Source organism: Ambystoma mexicanum, chromosome 14 (assembly GCF_040938575.1).
Source record: "Ambystoma mexicanum isolate Mex_15411 chromosome 14, UKY_AmexF1_1, whole genome shotgun sequence".
In the NCBI taxonomy this organism is placed as follows: Eukaryota; Metazoa; Chordata; class Amphibia; order Caudata; family Ambystomatidae; genus Ambystoma; species Ambystoma mexicanum.
Genome location: NC_090940.1, coordinates 615,971,537 through 615,992,120, shown reverse-complemented (window position 1 = coordinate 615,992,120; position 20,584 = coordinate 615,971,537). Strand labels below are relative to the sequence as shown.

Below are 20,584 nucleotides of genomic sequence, written 5' to 3'. Positions count from 1 at the left end.
GAGGCTGAGATACAAGGATTTAGACCTCCCAGGTGATGTAATAGAGATTTTGCTTTCAGCCAGAAGGCCAGCAGCAAAACCCTTATATTGCTGCAGTTGGAACACATTTTGCAGCTGGTATATGGAGAAAGATGTGGACCCTTTTCAGTGTGATACAGTGTTATCGTTTTTAATACATCTGGCAAATCTGGAGCTCCAGATTGTAATAATCAAGGGTTATCTAGCAGCGCTTTCCATATTCAAGCACAACTCGGAAGAGGCATCCTAGTTCAAAATACCCTTTAATAACTTAACTTCAAAAGACTCACAAATGTGTTTCCTCCTACACCTTTCCAAATCCCAACTTGGGACCTTAAGGTTTCTAACTTACAAAACGATTTTGTTAGTAGCGATTACATCATCCCACAGGGTGAGTGAGTTGCAGGCATCATCATGTAAACCTCTGTTTACCACCTTTTACAAGGATAAGGTTGTCCTTAACGTCAAACCCTCTTTTTTTCTACCTAAAATCGTACCGGATGACCATTTAGCACAGAAAATTGTGCTTCCGGCTTTCTATCCTCTACCTCATCCTGGCAAGGAAGAGGAAACATTTCATAGACTCGATCCTACGAGAGCTCTAAGCTTTTATGTTTCAAGAATGGCAAAGTTGCTACAGCACAACCAACTTTTCATTGGATATACAGGACACAAACTAGGTCTGTCAGTCACCAAGCAAACCCTATCCAGATGGATAATACTGGATATTTTGGAGTGTTACGGGCTAGCTGGGAAAGATCCCCCAGAAGGCTTAAGGGCTCATTCCACTAGCGGCATGGCAACTTCCTCTACCCTTCAGAGGGGAGTTCCGATTAAAGGATATCTGCGAGGCAGCTACCTAGTCCACCATCCACACGTTTACAAAACATTACTGTTTAGACACCTCCAACAACGAGGGAAAGTTTGGGAAGGCAGTTCTATGTTCCATTCTTGACAAACATTAACTCTCAAATGCTACTCCCTCCTCCAAAAGAACCTAATGCTGCTTTGGGAGTCTATCGTAAGATGAGGAATGCATGGGAGGACACAATCCATTCGAAGAACAAGTTACTTACCCCTGGTAACGTTCTTTCGACTGGATGTTCCTCCCACATATTCCTCATCGGCCTCCCAACCTACCCCACTGTAGAAGTTCTGAGTTTTAGACTTTGCGCTCTTTTATGGTCTGATAAATTAAAGGCACTTATCAAGTGCTGTAATTCTGTATATGGGTGACGAAAAAACAGAAATGAAGCCAACGGGCGCTATGCGTTGGTATATGTACTCGGCGATGACGTCAGCCGAGATGGAAGCCCTCGAGGGACATCGAGTCGACTGTCTCGACGTAGACCGCCCTGGAAACAAAGATATCATAAGATGCGGAATACGTTAGATGAACATCCAGTCGAAAGAACGTTACCAGGGGTAAGTAACTTGTTCGTCTTGGGGTGTTCTTCTTGGTGGACTCCTCCATCTTCAAATATGTTGAATATACACAGATCTGATTATCTCTGCAGCATGTGGAAAAGCCTCTGAGAAAGGCCTGTCCGTTTTACCACAAAGATCTGAACATACACAGACCAGATTATCTCAGCACCATGTAGAAAAGTCTCTGAGAAAGGTATTTCCGCTCTACCACAAATAGGTGAATATACACAGACTAAATTATCTTTGCAGCAGAGCTGCAACAACTAACTGACCCACCCTTTAATGGGGAGACCTCCATGTGCTTTACAGGCCAGAATAATAGACTTTCTAGCTGAAAATAATGTCATCAGCTTTCAAGTTTGAGTGGAATGCCCTCCTTTTTAGATGGATTTCTAAACTCTGACCTGGTGGGCAGATATTTAGGAGGCCACCCTAGTTTAGTGTAACAGGGGAACCTTCTGGACAAACCAGACCAATCTATGGTAGCTTGGCAGGCGGTCAAGACTACATCTCAGGAGGGGTGAGAGTGATCGGAAGCCCACAATGAGCACACAAACTCCACAGATTACTCTTAGACAGATGTATCAAAAATACATTTATTATAGGCCTTATAATCAAATCACAAATAAACCACAGTTCTTAAACAATACCACACACGATCATGCACTATCTAACATATATACAATAATGCAATTAGCCTAAGACTGATGAGGGGGGAGAAAATAACCACAACCTGCAACAGAAAGGGGTACGTTCAACACTGATCGCATTAGGCAATTCTTCATGGTCAATCCCCAACTTATGCAGTCCAGCCCTAAGAAGTGAGGAGCCTTGTGCTCAAAGTACAGCAGTGCATTAATCGAAAAGCAGGTTCTCTTCTGGGAGCTATAGCTGCTCAGGAAGGGGGTTGAGGCGATGAAGAATAAAGTCCTACTCCTTGAGGAGGGTCTACCCTTGCAGATAGAGCGACTTTTTCGGAATTCGGGAATAGCTGGGGATTGCAGGTTGCCCAGCCAAGGCGAGTATCTTTAAAGGGATTCCTGTGCGTAAGAACGGATGATGTGCCAGACGGCCACTGGTAAGTGATGCAAGTACTCACTGACCCTTGACACAGTCGGGACCAAACTTTGCCAGTCTAGTCCACTTCGCTAGTAGGTTTCATGCCTGTAGTTTCAGGACGCTCCGACTCTCTGCGGGATGGGACGATGGTCCGTGATGGGACAGTAGCTTTTTCTCAGCTCTCGAAGAAAGGAGACAGATAGTTCTGGTGCAGCACATCTCGGGACACTGTGGGACAGGTCTACAGGCACTTGCAGCAATGGTCACCACTGCGGGCGACACAGGGGCCGCAAATGCTTTCAGCGTGACGCACTCTCATAAATCGCGACCCAGGGGAGTTAGGACAAAGTTTTGGTGGGAGAGGGCCCATGACCACAAGTAAGCGATTCCCAAAGTCTTGAGTCTCAACTCGGGACGGCGGCATTCTTGTGCGGTACCCCGGGTTTGAGCTGGACAGTACACTGGATGGCCCAGGAACACTTCTGAAAGGGCTCTTTACAAGAGTAAGCAAGAGGTGCAGAGAGTAGTTGTTCCCACTACTCCAAAGGGGCAAAGCGCCCTTGCAGGTCTTCTTGGTACGATGCAAAAGCAGGGGTCCAGTCAGGGTGCCAAACCTTCCTAGCACGTCTCTGCGGTTCCTTGAGTCTGCTTTTTCGTTAAGGCTATTAGGCTCCTTCCGTAGTTCGGTGTGAACTTCAGTTTATCGACCCGGAATGGAGGCAGAGCCCCTTCTCTTATCCAAGATTGGTTTTGCACTGAAATCTTACCTAGCCAATGGAAGTTCTCTCTTGCATGCACGCCAGGCGTCGGCCATCCGTGGCCCATGGTGGTTCCAGTCATTCAGGCCTACCAGACATACAGTAGTGTGGATTGGGACCATTCCTGGGCATTAACACACGTGACATACAGGAGCCCAAAAAAAATGTGTTTTTTTCGCGGGAGGCGGCATGCCCAAATGAGGAATACCTGGGTCTCCCCACCTGGGAGAAGGCAAAGGGACAAAGTGGCCAAAGGACCGAACAAAAGACTTTGCGGCATGGCCATTTCCAGCACTAGCCACAGTCTTGGGCCAAACGCGGTAAACGCAGTATGGTCCATAAAAACAAAGGAAGAATACTTGATAAGTAAACTGCTGCCAGCTAGGCACACCTGTACAAACACCAAAAAATCCTTAGATGGTGCCTAGGGCCATACAACAAAAGGACCCTTATGCACGTTACTGGAAGGTACTTGGCACATAGATAAAAAGTTACCAAGAAATGGCAACATAGTCTAAGACTAAGGCAAACCTAGTGTCCCAGTACTGACAGCCTGAAGGACCTGTCAGTTTCCCCATAACAGATGAGAGAAATCTCAGAGGAGTGCAGCTGAAGGCTGTGCTCCACTGGAAAGAGTCCGTTTAGGTAAGCCAAACAAAAGCAAAAAGTTTGGGGGGGTTCACAAATGGAGGGAAATTTGCACCTATGGGCAATCTTTCCTAACACCTCGCAAAAGAGCAAAAAAGCCAGAAAGTCTGGCAACTGGCCAGCAAGTATGCTTTTCAGCATTTTCTTAACTGTAGTCCAAAATGTGTGAATGTTCGAACCTTTCCATAGCATTAGGCCTGTTGTTCCCTGGGATGTGTGTAATCATTGGGGTACAGCATAGATAGGAGGCAGGACTTTGAATTGCTCTTAATCGCTCTACAGGAAGAGGTGCCTAGAATCCAAGTCTATTCCACCCACCCCAAACCTATGCTGCTCTGCCCATATGGTTTTTAGGCTGAGTAACTGGACACATTGTCGGGGAGCTAGAGAATATCGGCAGGCCCAGCATCCTGTAACCAGCCATGTTCAGATGGAAGCCTTCACCCCTGAACCTCATGTAGGAGAAGGAGGGGCGACAGTTCAAAGAAAAACAATGTGAAAAGTGATGCTTTCTCCGATTTTATTGCCATAAATATTGTGCTTGATAGAATTGACCTACTCTCGTTTAGGGCTTTTCAGGGCTTCAATATGAGTCCTTAGTCTCCTGTGAAAAACGCAAAGCCTAACTTAGGTCCCCGTAGATGTTGGATAATTCATGTTAGGAATGTACAATCGATCATGTAGGTTTTGAGAGAAGTGTGAGCAGAGTGAGATGGCAGCACCGCTGATCTAGTATTTGGGGCACAAGTCATGGAGAAGAGTCATTCTAGATTGTCAGAATACGTAGGGTGTTTTGGGATACCATGATCGTATTAAAAAAGAGAAACCTGTTTGTGTCGGGCTTCGGCCTCACTGGTCTGTCTGGGCCCAGTGGAAGCAAACCGCCTATTCCAAGATGGCTGCTGACAGGGAACAAAGTCAACCTTCTCAAGATAGCGTGTGCTCCACGAGGCACAAGCCCATGCCACAATGGGCGTCGGCGTCCACCGCACTCCAGGAACTGCATTTACAAAAAGACTCCTCCGGTAAGCTCGGGCGTTGCAACTTTGAGCTTAGAGCCTTTTGGGTAACGTGCATGCAATGGATGGGATGTAGAATAACTCTGGCACCAAATAATCTAACAAACCTAGAACGATGGCAAAGTTCTGCTGTTTTATTAACAATTGTCTAAAACGGGGAGTTGCAACAGACATCGAGGACGTTCGCCGCTCGAGCTCTCCTTAGAATGCACATAAAACACATTTATATAATAAAAATGGGTTCTACATACGTCGTACTACGTAGCAAATGAGAAAAACCTACGACGGGTTCTGATGAGCTCAAGGGGAACATCTAAGTATACCTTCTATATGGGGTGGGATTATGATTGGATATCTACTGTCAGGTGGACAATTTATGCCTACCTCTAAAGCAAGTCATCTTCAACACTATTAAGTACACAGTACACCATTGGCTCTTAAACTATAAGGCCCTTCGTTATATGGCCCTCTATAACTGGTTGGCATGCTTGTGCTATATTTGGAATATTCGGTTCACTTAGCAGCACGTACGCTCATACCCAGGTGCCAGGAGGTGGACTTGACTTTACCTCCCCACCCAATTAGCCCAACGTCTCGTCACCCTTGCCTCTGCCATGAAGATTGTCTTTGAACTTAGCCTTGCAGAGTATTCTTGTCTCTGGGAATATAGGAGTGCGAGCAGGCACTATCGCTGTTCTAGAACTCCAAGCTCAACTCTATTTCCATCCTTAGCTCATTTGACAGGAAACCATGATTTGGACTATTTTGCAGCATTTAAATGTCTTAAATGAATCAAACTTGGCATGCTTGGCGTTCTGTCTCTGCACCTTAACAAGGGATGATTCAGCTTCTCATGTTTGCCGCCTTCAAGAACAGATAACCGGCCTTGGCTGCTTTGACTTTGATACCAGGCCAAACAGCCTCGCCATTTGTATCCATGATCTCAGCTAATTCTTACTGCGACACAGCTTTCGGCTTTTTCTTCCCAATTGTTCCGGGCTTACTAAATTCATGACCCTGATGTCCAGTTTCTATACAATGATGGCTATGCCTGCAGTCTATTCACTACATATAGCCAGCTTCTAAGATCCCTTGGTATACTTGCGTTGCTGTATCTGTACAATTATTTAACTGCTTGCATTTTCGAATTGTGTTTCACATGTGCAATCTTCTTTTCGCATATGAAAGTTTACTCGATTCTTAACTTTGTCATCAGTTTCTATAAAGTCCATGCATTCTCTTCAGCCAGTAACTTCAGTGCGTCACGTTCGTCTCTCGTGACGTCACCAGCTCCTCTTTCTCTGGTTATCATATTTCTTCAGGGAGTTCCTCCCTCCGATCATCGGCTCTTTGGGAATACATTTGATAGGGTTTTCTTAGAAGGTACCTTCTTTCGAATATTCGCCGTGGTATGGTCCCAACTACTGGTGTCAAGCATGGCACAATCTCAGGCTTCGAACATACAGGAGGTAGGTGTGCGGGATTTCCTGCAGAGGCATGTAACTGCTCCTCTACAACTTATTTTCCTAGTTGCCACAGTGGTCCCCAGCATACCCTCTCATTTCTTGTTCCTGTTTCCCTTGTCCTTACTTGGGTCCTAATTCCTTTGTTTCTCACTAGTCGATCCTCCTTTTTGTTTCTCTTCGTTCCAGTATTCCTCTTTGCCTCCTGCCTCCTCAAAGTGAATTCTGAGCCCATCATCTTAATGGTTTTTCTCCATCAAGGAGTTTTCCCAGTGTGGGTCTTGCCCTTTGGGGGAAGCCTCTCTTTCTCTCTGTCTCTGACATCCAGACGTCGAGGTGGCTGCCCGTAAGGGCAGGCCTCATTTCTTCCCAGAGAGAACGCATAAGACGCAGCAGGTAAGGCGTAATCCCGAGAGTGTTCCAGTGAAAACCGTAAACACAAACTAAGTTAAGAAAAATCCTGCCGGTACCTGTGAGGTGACATCTCTGGATGTAGGGCTTAGATGATCATGGAACAAGTAACCTGGGACAGCAAGGTCATAAATGACTGACCTCTTTGAGACACATTTGTCACAAGCCTTACCCGTAACCGTGTGTTGGAAGAAAGGTTGAGTGGGGTTGGAGGTGGTTGACCACTCATGGGTCAATTCTCCCTGGTAGACATTGAGCTCTCTGGAAAAAACGGTGACCGCCAGAGGGCTAGAATAAGTGGAAGTCACTACTCCTAGCAGGATGTCCCCTCATGAATTTGGATGATCCAAGACGAGAGAGGAGAGCCACTGCTTGTCCTGTCGGAGCTGGACGATCTCTGGGATGGCTTGGAAATGTTTGCTTGGACGGATTGTGGTAGGGAGTCCATGAGTTTTTGGTAGTGCAGAAGCTTGCCTCGGGTCCTTTTTCTTGCCGGTGACATTGGTGAGCGCTCTTCTTGTTGGACTATGGATCTATGAGAGCGTCTCTCCTGGATCCTTAGAGCTATGCTGTTTTTTTGGGTGTTTAATAGAGAAAATTGATGGGAATTGGAAATAGTATTGTAAAGAGGAGCCCTTTAGGGCATCAAACACTTTGAAGTCCCTTTTGCAATGAAGTACTGGGAGTCGTGAGAGGTTTTTTTTAAATGGTGCGAGTTGTGGTTTTGGAGGTTCTCGCCATCATGCCTTTGTGTTGATAGTTCAGGTTATTCCTAATGATTGGTCTGGGACATTTTTGGGCTCGCTCTATATGTGATCTTGAATATGAAACTGGACAAGGTCTTCAAAAAGCCAACGGGTCCCTGGCATTCCTCCCCCTCGAGCAGCCGACCAGTCGTAGGTTACAGCGCCTGGCACAATGTTCCGAACTTTGAGGGGAGGGGTTGGATTTCCCGCCCTACCGTCTCCAAATCGTTATTGAGGATGTCACAGTTCTCTTCCATCGCTCGTTGTCCCCCGTGTGATCCGCTTGCTGTATAATTATGGCGCGGATTTCTTTACTTTCAGAAGCCACCCGAGTGACTCCTCTAAACCATTGTTCACCCTGCAGCCCCTTATCTGGTGCCATAACGCATGTAGGGCATGCAGAAAGCCTATCACTTGGTCCTAGAATTGAATCTTGGGCACCGGCCTCTCTGCGGTATGATACATGTGTTGTTTTGGATTGTCCTCTGTTGGGATCATGGTGCCACTGTGTGCCATGCTGGGGACCTGTTCTGCTGGGCACCGGCCTCTCTGCGGTATGATACATGTGTCGTTTTGGATTGTCCTCTGTTGGGATCATGGTGCCACCGTGTGCCATGCTGGGGACCTGTTCCGCTGGGTACCGGCCTCTCTGCGGTATGATACATGTGTTGTTTTGGATTGTCCTCTGTTGGGATCATGGTGCCACCGTGTGCCATGCTGGGGGCCTGTTCCGCTGGGTACCGGCCTCTCTGCGGTATGATGCATGTGTCGTTTTGGATTGTCCTCTGTTGGGATCATGGTGCCACTGTGTGCCATGCTGGGGGCCTGTTCCGCTGGGCACTGGCCTCTCTGCGGTATGATACATGTGTTGTTTTGGATTGACCTCTGTTGGGATCATGGTGCCACCATGTGCCATGCTGGGGGCCTGTTCCGCTGGGCACTGGCCTCTCTGCGGTATGATACATGTGTCGTTTTGGATTGACCTCTGTTGGGATCATGGTGCCACCATGTGCCATGGTGGGGGCCTGTTCCGCTGGGCACTGGCCTCTCTGCGGTATGATACATGTGTCGTTTTGGATTGACCTCTGTTGGGATCATGGTGCCACCATGTGCCATGCTGGGGGCCTGTTCCGCTGGGCACTGGCCTCTCTGCGGTATGATACATGTGTCGTTTTGGATTGACCTCTGTTGGGATCATGGTGCCACCATGTGCCATGCTGGGGGCCTGTTCCGCTGGGCACTGGCCTCTCTGCGGTATGATACATGTGTCGTTTTGGATTGACCTCTGTTGGGATCATGGTGCCACCATGTGCCATGCTGGGGGCCTGTTCCGCTGGGCACTGGCCTCTCTGCGGTATGATACATGTGTTGTTTTGGATTGACCTCTGTTGGGATCATGGTGCCACCATGTGCCATGCTGGGGGCCTGTTCCGCTGGGCACCGGCCTCTCTGCGGTATGATACATGTGTTGTTTTGGATTGACCTCTGTTGGGATCATGGTGCCACCATGTGCCATGCTGGGGACCTGTTCCGCTGGGCACCAGCTGGCGGGTGCCATTTTGGACACCTGTGGGTGTGCACCAGTGTTCTAGCGTAGGTATCGGGCGCCATGTTTGGCGAGACTGTTTGCGGCAGGCCTTTGGGGGGGGGGCACGTTTAGCTCAGATTTCTCATTCTATATTTGTGCTTTGAGCATCTCTGCATATTCATGTAGAGCCGCATACTTGGCTAAAAATGCTCCTTTTTTGGCAGTTGTTCCACTATCTTGATTTCTTGAGCACGTGTTGTGGTTTGCAAGGGGCGGGGGGACCCCACCCCTCGGGCACAGCCTGCTATGGGCGCGTAGTCAGTTGGATTTCTGTTTTGGGTTCTTCTCGCCATATATAGAGCCGGTTCCTACGAGGCGGGAAGCCCCCACACGCCCGAACACTTCTCGGCGCTATTTCCCGAAGAGGCTGGTATTTTTACACCCCCCACCCACCCCTCCCCGCCTACCGAGTTGCTGCCCTTGCTCTAAATGTAGCTGCGGCCTATTTTGGGCGCCGGTGGAGTTATGTGGGGTCAGTGCCACGGCCGTGGTTTCCGTTGGGTTGTGCCCCCAGGCCTGCCTTCCTTTCCCACACTTGACCATTGGCTGGCAGCCTGGTGTGCAGCGCCTGCTCTGTGTGGGGGGAGGAGGGTGCGCCCTAATGACGGAAGGCGAAGTGAACCTACCAGGACTCCAACTCCCACAATGCACCAGTCTGCTAATGAAAGTCCAGGACTGGGCCAATGTCTGTGAAGCGCCATTATTCTGCTTGCTTCACGAAAGGGTGACTGGTATTTGAAAAGCTCTGTCACGCGACGGATTTAGGCCAAGTGCGCACGCAAATCCGCTAGCAGCTTAATTGGGGCATGCAAAAATCGGGGAAGAGGAACCTTTTGGGGAGTGCATGAGGATGTTGTAGATGTATAGCGCCCACCGTCCGTTTCATATCATGGAGGCACTTTCGGTTTAGTGCATGCCCAAAATGGCCCCTAATGTTTCGCTGACTTGACTTTGCTGCCCAACCAACAGTGAAGGAAAAACGAGTGGCTTTGCCAATGTTGATTTAATCTTGGCATCTAATGAAGATGAGTCGCGTATTTATTTGTATTCCAGGATACATACTGGTGGGTGTGTGTTTATTCTTTTCTTGAGCTTGTGTCCTGGGTGCATATAGCTGCGCAGGGAGAGTGCTGCTGGTGTTTGCGCGGGAGCCGCCGCCTGGCTGCACTTGGCAAGTTCGACTCATGCGGCAATCCTTCCGAGGCCGATAAATCAATTACCGGTCACAGTGGGATAATGAGAACAGACGTTATTATAGCGCCTAGACCCTGGCAGAAAGTGCTACATAAGAACGCAAGATGAATATATGCCCCACCCCCCACCCCCAAACTTCAATGCATTTATAGATTTATAAATCCAAATGCACCTTTGTTGAGCAGGAGCTAAAAGCAGCTGCTGGCTATGTTATGTAATGTTAAAGGTTCTTATGCCGCGCACTGTTGCCACCTGCGCTCGCCAGCAGGGAACACATGGTGCACAGAAGCTACCTCTTCACTGTGCAAGCAAGAGGGAGTTGCTTGCACACTGTGGCGCGGATCTGACTCGCACATGAGCTGCAAACTATACATCTGTGTCCAGCACATCACAACTAGTGACCTGTCCTGTGCATTTATAGCCTTTTGAATTTGAGGTATTGGAAAAGCCTAAAAGCAGACCGGATCGATTCCCGACGGTTCAATCGCTGAGATCCACATTTCTACAAATTCCAAAACACAGCGTTCATGCCACATAGGTATGTTTGCTTGGCACCAGTTGGTCTAGCGGGTCAAAAGAAGCTCCTGGTAGCTGTTGGTTTCAAGCAGGAGCTAAATAGTTCCTGTTCACAGCACTTCCCATTCTTGTAACTTGCCCACCGCTGTGCATTGCTCTTGGCGTCATACATGACATCACAGATTACACAATTGGTGATGACTTTTCATACCACTTCAGCACTGAGACATACTCACCTTACCCATCGAGCAGGGCATATCAGCAATGCACCTAGAGAAAAACAATGAATGCCAAATACAAATCGGCAGGGGTCCTCTAGTGGGCAGTGAAAACCGTGTCTGCATTTGTTAATCACAAAAGTCTACTTTTTAACAAAACAGCAAACAGTTCTGACAGAGACCTCCTATTATTAGCACCCGGGTGGGGGAAGCCAGCCAATCAGGTGGCTAGGAACACAGGCTTGAACTGCTGATGTCAGCCCGCCTTCCAGCCAGCCCTTCCCACCAACCACTCACCTTTTTTCAGCTGCGGTGGCACTCGCAGCCGCCCCTTCTTCCTGGCTTCAGCTGCCTGCCATAGAAAGGGAAGGGGGGCTTTGTACAGAGCCCTGCCTTCGCTTTTCCATGGCAGCCATATTTGTAAAGGATTTTCTTTCATTTAATGGGATGCGCGCAGCTTACCATTGAAGAAGGAAAATCCTTTGCTCTGGCCTATCACTTGGGCTGCCGGGTCGTTAACCCCCGTTCCAGCCCTTGGAACAGTGGCTTAATGACATATGATAACATTGCGATGGAGAAAATGATTTGCAATCGTGTGTTTTTTGCTACAACCAACATGATCCTTCACCACCGACTATGCTGAGCTGATGGGAGTTGAAGTCCAAACCATGGTCTTTCAAAAAACCCATGGCTTCTATTGGCAGTTAACTAAGAACAACCTAAACACGATCTACAGCCATGGATCAAAAATATATGTTGAACAAAATGGCTAAACATTGGTCATTTCAACCTCCAAAATATTAAAAGTCAAAAAATGTGAATTTGGAGAAATGGGCAAGTGCCCATTTTTAGCACCATGAGTAGTTTACTGTCTCAGTGTGAAGGAGACAGAGGCCTGCTGCTTTTATATGAGGCAGTTCACCGTTGTCATTTATCTCTGCCTCCAAGTATTAAAGCAACCCTTAAAAATCAGAATTCTGAAACATCGCCAAAATGTCAATTTTTAGGCCCAAAACTAGAATTGCAGCCTTGGCCTAGTCTTCAAAGCTTCTGCTAGCTTCCCTACGCAGTCAGGTCAAGATCTTGAGGCTCAGCCGTGTCCTCCAGGCTCTTGCCCCTCTGGATCCAGAGTGCCGTAGCCTCTGGTGACATTTCAGGAACGCCTTCCCACTGGCTGAAGCTGCTGGCTCTTAAAGGCTAGGTCCCCCAACTTGTTTCCACGCTAGCCAATCACATTCTAACAGATAATGACAGCCATTCACAATAACTACCGACCCGTTACCACTGTCCATTCCTCCTAAAAATCTTAGACTGAGTTGCCTACATTAAAATCCAGGCTTTTCTGGAAGAACACTTCATCCTCAATCCCTGTCAATCTGGCTTTCAGCCCAGACACAGAACAGAAACGGCCCTCCTTGACCTAAAGAATCAATTGGACCAGGCCAACAACGCTGGAAAGCTCTACCTCTTGTTGTTCTCTCTGAGCGGCATTCGATCTCGTGGACCACACAACTTTATGCCACCTTCTGACATTAGTGGCCTGCTTCTCACCAGAAGCTGCCAGCTGGGTCACCTCCTTCCTTGACAATAGAACATCCAGAGTCTTTGAAGGCAAACTCCCCTCCCCCCCCCCCCGAGGCATACTACATGTTGTGTCATGCAAGGCTCTTGTGATCTCCTACCCTCTACAACATTTAGACGAAACGGCTATTTGCCCATCTGGACACTTTGGGCATCTCCTTCACGAACTATGCAGATGACGCACATTCTCCTCCCTCTAACAGGAGCCTATGACCAGGACTGCACCACAGTAAACCTTGTTTATTAGCTAATCCAAACCTTGATGGCCCAGCGTAACCTCTGCCTGAATGACGAGAAGATGGAGTTTTTTCTAGTTGGACCCCCTCCCCGTCTCGCAGTCCTTGACCCTGCATACTGCCTCTTTACCATAGATAACCACAAGATCCCTGTCTCTGCCTCAGTAAAAACATTGGGCATTTACCTGGATGCCTCACTTAGTATGACCCACCAAATGAACAATATCACCTCTGCAATAGCCTATACCACATAACTCATACAAGCGAGTAGACCTTACCTGTCCACTGCCAACCAACTCGCGGTGGCCCGCGCACGTGTGGGCTCCAAGTTGGATTACTAGACCGCCTTACTCTGTAGCACCTCTGAAAAGAACATGAACAGGCTCTAAGTTAACCAAAACAATGCTCTTCGAGCAGCACTAGACCTGAGCAAGTCTGACCATATCTCGGAAGGCAGGAGATCAATCCACTGGCTCCCTGTCCGGGAAATCGTCAAATTCAAATCCCTTTAATTGCCCATCGCTGCCTGACCAGCAAGGCCCCTTCCCACGCAGTCCAGAGGATCAAGAAATATTTGCCAGCCAGACCACTCAGATCCTCCAACAGTCACTGTCTCCTGACCGCAAGATTTAGATGGAAACTAGACAGGGCCCTGCTTCCCGGTGGTGGTGGCCAACCACTGAAACAATCTGCCACTTCACCTATGAACTGAGACCTCTGACCAGCTATCCAGAACAAACCTAAAGACACTCCTGATCAACTAACCCTAGACACGTATTTTCCTGCTAGATCTACTTGCCCCCTCATCTTTCTGTAATCCGCGCCTAGATGCCCGAGGGCTTTGTGCTCTTCTATAAATGAAATGATAACAATAAAAAGATGCCATTCATGTATTCAATAGGAACAGAAGATCTTGCTTGTTCACATTGAACTGAAGCCAAACCTGTTGTTATCTGTTGATTTACGTAAGAAATGGTGTTTGAAGGAGAAGCGTCTTGGCCAAATGATAAAGACGTCCCGTACTTTATCTTGTTTTACAAAATATTTGATATATTTGATTTCTTGTGCTCTTCTGCTACTATGTTTCAATAATACTGATCTAAACTGCGATATTGCAATCACCGCTATTGTACCGCAATTATGGACAGATCACCATCTTCTTTAATTTGCGTTTGCAGCAAACAATCCCATAATCAAATCCAATCATGTAGCACCTCCATGCCTAACGAGGAACAAACGAAACATCACGGCGGATACCATTATGCCACATGTGATCCCCATCCTAAATTCCTTCGAGAATATTTCAGACCCCAACATGCTAGTGGATGCTTATAACTCTACAATGACTAAAGCCTAAGACACTGTCAACCCGTTAAAAATGTGCAAAGGCAAACCAAGAGCCCACCTGAACTCTTGGTTCACACCGGAGCTAAAAACCTTATGATCCGAAAAAAGAAAACTAAAAACCCAATGGAAACCTACTCCATCCATAGAGATTAAAACTAATTTGACAAACCTCTCAGCCAAATACACGGCAGAGATAATCCGTACCAAACGTGAGATGTACAACCAAATCAGCCAAGCTAGTTCTAGCACTAACAAGCTCTTCATTATCCTGAGAGAAATGGAGACGCCTAACGCCCCCACAGTTCCATGCCTAAAAGATATACTCTGGTGTACGAACATTCAGAATGCTCTCACCACTAAAATAGCCACTTTGCAAACAATAATTGTGGACAAAAGTCGAAACCTAACAAATATAGCTCTGACGCACCTTACCCAAGACTCGCCTACCAAACCTGACCAAGATTTCAAAATCTCGAAAGTCTCTGTACCAGAGGTACAACAAAAATCGTTGCCTCTCTTAAACCCTCAAAGTGCCAAGGAGATAGCTGCCCGGCACAGATCATCAAAGATGCTGCTAAAGACATAGCCGCATTCATAACCAAATTAATCAAGGTCTCATTCACCTCAGGTATTGTACCTAGTAACCTAAAGGAATCCTGGGTACTACGACTACTGAGAAAACCATCACTAGACCCTACCATTGCAACAAATTACAGGCCGATCACACCAGTCCCGTTGCTGTTGAAGATCTTGGACAGGATTGCATATGTGCAAATCCAAGACTACTTGGAGGCCAATCAGTTTATGCGGATTCGACAATCTGGGTTTATTTATTTATATAGCGCGCAAGTAGCCCATGGGCATTGAGGCGCTGTTACTTGCAAGAGCTTAGTTACAGGAATAGAGGCATTCAGTGGTACATTATGAATTCCCAAAGGCATAGAGCTGATATTTTGGTTGGTACAGTTAGTCATTACAATACAGTTTATGCATTAGGAACATATGATATGTATTCAACTGGTGCGAGGCGTCTTATGATGTTTAGACCTCAACACAGTACCGAAATGTCACTGATTGACTTAAAGAGCCAGATTGACGAACTCAAAGACAAAGGGAAAATTGATATTCTATTATTATTGGACCTATCGGCCACATTTTACCTGGTCGACCAGAGTTCTCTGTATCACCTTGCCACAGCAGCCCATTTCTCTCAGAATGCAGTCGCATGGATCAAATCCTTCCTAAATAATAGGACCATGCGAGTCCTCTCTCCGTCGGTAGCGGCCGACCCTATCCCCATCACATGTGGAGGACCTCAGGGCTCCTGTGTGTCCCCCACCATGTACAACATTTTCACAAAGCCGTTATTTGACGATTTGGACTGTCTGGGTGTCACCTTCACGAATTACGCAGATGACACTGAGATCCTCCTCCCTTTTAACAGGTGTCTATAACTCCAATGTACGGCTTGTGAACAAAATGTATCTGACCATTCAGGCATGGATGGCTACCCATGGCCTCTGCCTGAAGGACGATAAAACAGACTCCTGATCTTAGGTTCCTCAGCCAACCTGAACAAACTCAACCCAAACTATGCTTCATTCAATATAGATGGGAACAACATCGTAGTGGCCAAAGAGGTAAAAACACTAGGCTTTTACCTCGACTCTACCTCAAACTTACACAAACAAGTCAACGCTACGGCTTCAGCTACTGGCAAACTGATAACGGCATGCAAACCACTGCTCTCCACGGAAAGTTGTCTCACGTTAGCCAGAGCACTCATCTTGTCCAAACTGGACTATTGCAATGGACTCTACTTGGGTGCCAGTAAGTTCGTGCTCAACGAACTACACATTTTGCAAAATAATGCACTTAGGGCGGCGCTGAGTATCCCGAGGAGAGGACATATTTCTGCAATAAGAAGACCACACAATTGGCTCTCTATCAAGGAAAAAATGACTTAAAAACCTTGTCCCTTACATTCAAATCCTTGAATCATGCAGCTCCAACTTATCTAACTGAAGAATTCACTATCGGATCCTCTACACCGGTTACCAGGTCTAATAACACGTCTAGCCTGGTAGTCCCTATAAATAAAATAAAAAATCAGGGGGGGGAGTAGCTTCCCCTCATGACAGCCCATTTGTGGAACACACTTCCAACTGCCCTTAAGTTGCCCCAGTCTTTGACTAACTTCAGGAGAAAGTTCATTTCTTGGCTACTTAGTAAGAACTAACCATGGCATCAAGACCCTTCCCCATGGCGTGTAACTATCTGCTTGTCACTGTATGTAATTTACAATTTGCTGTCATGTCCCATGTGTTTCTCGTTCCTGGAAATGTTTATGTTCTCAGTGTAAGCTGTAATGTGCCATATGCCTCTCTGTAATAAGTGTATCCTGTAACCTAATATTTTGTAACAACTGTATTTTTTGTTCTAATGCGCCCAGATACCCCAGGGTTAGGTGCTCTATAGAAATAAATAAAACAAACTGGTAATGTGACCACATGCTCATTAACAAAGGCAGAAGTCGTCTGGCTACAGGAGACTGCAGCGGGGGGGCAGTGCTGGGGCGGGGCGCTGGAGACTGGGGGGGGGGCTTGTTGTACTTGCTATTTTTTTTTCTTATTGTTGCATCTGGTTTTATAGCCCAGTGGCAAGTCGTCGTCTTGGAAGCGAGACGACATAGAGCAACACTGGTTCAAATCCCGGGTCCGCGCTTAGAAACCTCTTCAGTATTAATCGCATTCCAAATAACCAATTATACAATCATCACTTGACTGGTGGTCGAATGCTACTGCTGGGAAGCTTACTTGAAGGAGTTGACATGTGCACCATGTCCAAAGGCTATTTCTGAGTGATTGAGAGCTAGATGTGCCTTGAGTGTGGATTGAACAGGGGGTCGTTTGAAAATCTTGTACCAGTCCTATTGTTATGCTATCGACAGTGGCCCACCCGGCTTGTATTTTCCCAACAGTGTCCATTGAACAACAATTTTCAAGGTAGTACTATTTTTTTCAGTTTGTACATTTTTGTACAGCCTGCATTGTTTTTTTTTGTATCCGCTATCACCAGCAACCGTTTTTCATTTTCCACAAATGTAATGGTGTTCGGGCAATCACAGCCCAGGACTTCCATCTTCACATGTTTTAAGTCTTAGTTCTCCTAGAGCTGCCCTCCTTCCCCACCACATTATGACTCTCCTAATGCCGGCCCTCTCAGCTGCTTCCTTTCAGTTGGCAGGCTAAGACTTGGTTTTTACCAATGAGTGTGAACGAGGAATGGAATGGTTCTGAGATGGGGCGGGGGATGTGAGATGGGGACATACTAGAGCGCTCCATTGGCCCTTTGGGGTCCTGTCGAGACACAAGGGCAAGGGGTTTGTTTCCGCTGCATAGAATAAGCCCTGAAGGCTGTATGTGTTTGAAGGTTTGGATTATTTGTAATGTGCTTGTTCAATGTCCCACAGGGCCCCCCACCCAAACCTGCACGGCGGCTGGGAGGATGGGCAGATGACTCCACCGGAGCCTTTAAGTGAGTATCACCATTTGTGGCCAATGGAAGGATGGGTCTGGCTGTGGGTTAGCAAGTGCTCTTAGTAATGCGGTGAAGGTTGATGAGGTGGCCGAACCAAAGCTCGGTTTCGGCAGCGTCCTTATATTTCTGTCTCCCTTTTTTGACCTGGTCCATCTGTACCCTATTCCTCTGGGTATCCCTCAGATGGCGTTTTCCTGATCAGACCCACGTGTACTCCCTCAAGTGCTTTGGGCGTGACCATCATTGGGGACTTGGCGTGGGTGCAATGCTCTTTCCCAGAGGGGCCCATGCAGAGGGGTAAGGAAAACCTACTGGGGCAACAATATCCACCAGATAGTGTTTGCCCCAATATGAACACACTTATTTACACCCAAACATTCCATGCGTAGACATACTTTGCCACTCACACAATTCACAATTGCTCGCTTCAAGCATCAAACGAAAACATTCTACAACTCTAAAACTAGCTTGCATGCATCACTGGCAGATGACCCTGCCATCATGACATGCATGCCCCTGTGCCCTTGAGACCCACACACATTACTGGGGCACTCCCCAACTGCATGCGTCAATACAGCCCTGCACACCTCTTTAGTTTTCCTCTCTCCCCATTAACCTGACCCACTTTCCTGTCTTTCAGATTAGCCAGAGCACCTGGGGATTATGCACATGGCAGCGGTGTGCGGTATAAATTCCAGCAACATAACATATTAGCTCAGGATGTTCTGCATTTTGCTGGCACCCACCATAGTGTCTCCATAGAGTTTACTAGGTTGTAAGGGACTTTTTGGCCTTTGGGCATGTGTCATTGGAGCATGCTTGGATGTGGAGATATATATATATATCAAACTCGGCTATGAAGGCTGCTGCAGTAACACCCCTTACGATAACTGTCCATAGGACACAAGGCCTCTATCTTCTGCCGTCTGATAGACAGCGCACCTTACAGGCACACCGGAAATAAAATGGCTGAACATGAGATTCTGCAACAGAGGGACAAGTTGTTGGATCAGAAAGTGCATGGAAAGGGGCTGGATGCTCAGGTGAGCAGGCCTTGTAGCCTCCTAATCTCTAGCAAGCACACTAGTTGTCAAGGGACCACGCTCCTCACACTAATGAGCGTTGGGAGGAAGTCACTGGAAATGAGCCAGTCACTCTGGGTGCCCTAGCTAGCATAGAAACCTCTAGGCAGAGTAGATTTCACATTCTCAGTCATTAACACCCCTCCCTGCCTCCAATAGCTGGCATCGAACCGCATATGGATTGATCGATCCCTGACGGGAGGGGCGGGCGGCTAAGGGGGTAGGTCCTTCCTTGTATCTCCAATGATATATAGGTTACTTGTGCCCTTTATGACTTCGTCTGTGCCTCCCACTCCACACGCAGCCCCCACCTGTCTACTTGAGAGAGGGAAAGCCCACAAGCCCCAGTGGAGTCTCTGCTCGCCGCTATTCACACTTTGCATAACTCAGCACTAGATGCAGTCAACAATCTGTGCACCAGGCGGCTGCCACTACATCCTACACTGTTCTTTCTTTTCAGCCATGTACTAAGTCAACTCAGCCTTGGGTAATTTGTTGTTTCATCTCTCTGGTCTGCGCCGGCTTGTCAGGAGAACCACCTAGCGAAGAACCCACTCTAGGTAGAGGGGAAGGCAGGGGTGGACATGGTCTTCCTAGATCTACCAAGGCCTGCAGGGAGATCACCCTGGGATCAGAGACCTTCTAAAGCTGCCCTCCTTGAAGAGTGTCCACGCCCCTGATATCCTCGCCCCTCTCCCCGAGGGGGGGGTCTTGCCTTGCGCAGCCTCACCCCGGTGTCTGTGGGTGTCGTCACTCTGGTTTCGTCTCTGTGCTTCAGGGTTGTTTATGCCCCGGGTGTCCTTGAATCTCTCCCTGAGGTGTCCTCGCCATGTCCCTTCCTGAGTTGTATCCAACCCTGTCTTTGAGAAGTTTCCACGCCCATGTTTCTGAGAGGTGTCCAGAGGTGCCCTTGCATCCCCTGTTTCTGAGGGGTGTCGGGTGCTCTCCCTCTAGTATCTGAGAGCGGCCCCCTTCCTTTCAGCCTTTCCTCCCCAGTGCCCTGTGCCTGAGGGCTTTCTCACCCTCTTTCCCCCCCCATCCCCCCAATCTGTGAGCCTTTCTCATGCCAGATTGCTTCTGAGGGCTGTCCTGGGCTTCCCTGTATTTGTGAATAGTTTCCATCTGAGTGACATGTCCCTGAAACCTATCCCGTGCTTCCCCCATGCCTATTAATGGCTCCCATCCCAGATTCCTGTGTCTGGGTGCCCCAGACGTCTCCTGTACCCGTGAGCCTTTCCCATCTGTAACGGTTTATTGAGAGACCACCCTCAACACAGGGACTTCCTCCCCCCCCCAATCTAGGTGTCGCACAATAAACTGTTTAATGTCAGTTCTTTATACGGCCCGATTTCTGAAGCATATCGTACCCTTTGGATCACCCCCCCCCCCGAGATACCAATGAGCCAAGAACCAGGCCATTGTACAGGAAATATGTTTGTATTTATTTGGATGACAGGTAATAGAAAATCACAACTAAAACTTCACACACCGCTCCATCCATAGCAAAACGCAATACACTTCTTTCTACATAAATAACTCACACAGTTTGGTTGGGAAAACTCAAATCACAATATTTTTTTCTTTATACAAATTTAAAAATAAATGATTATCAACGCTGGTCCCTGAATAAAAACACTTTACATTTGCAACACAATGCAATTTTTCCGTTTTCTTGCACACTTAAAAGGCTAGCAGTAAATAAACACATGGTGATTTAGCAGTGGGGTTTTCA

At 47.5% G+C, this 20,584-nt stretch overlaps 1 protein-coding gene across 4 annotated transcripts in view; it reads left to right on the top strand.

Moving 5' to 3' along the window:
• Positions 1–20,584, top strand: part of IFT43 (intraflagellar transport 43) — a 580,365-nt gene that overhangs the window by 463,831 nt on the left and 95,950 nt on the right. For all 4 annotated transcript variants that reach the window (XM_069638039.1, XM_069638038.1, XM_069638037.1 and 1 more), the window contains one exon: positions 17,703–17,767. In XM_069638039.1, coding sequence (XP_069494140.1) covers positions 17,703–17,767 — 65 coding nt within the window. The remainder of the gene's footprint in view (positions 1–17,702; positions 17,768–20,584) is intronic.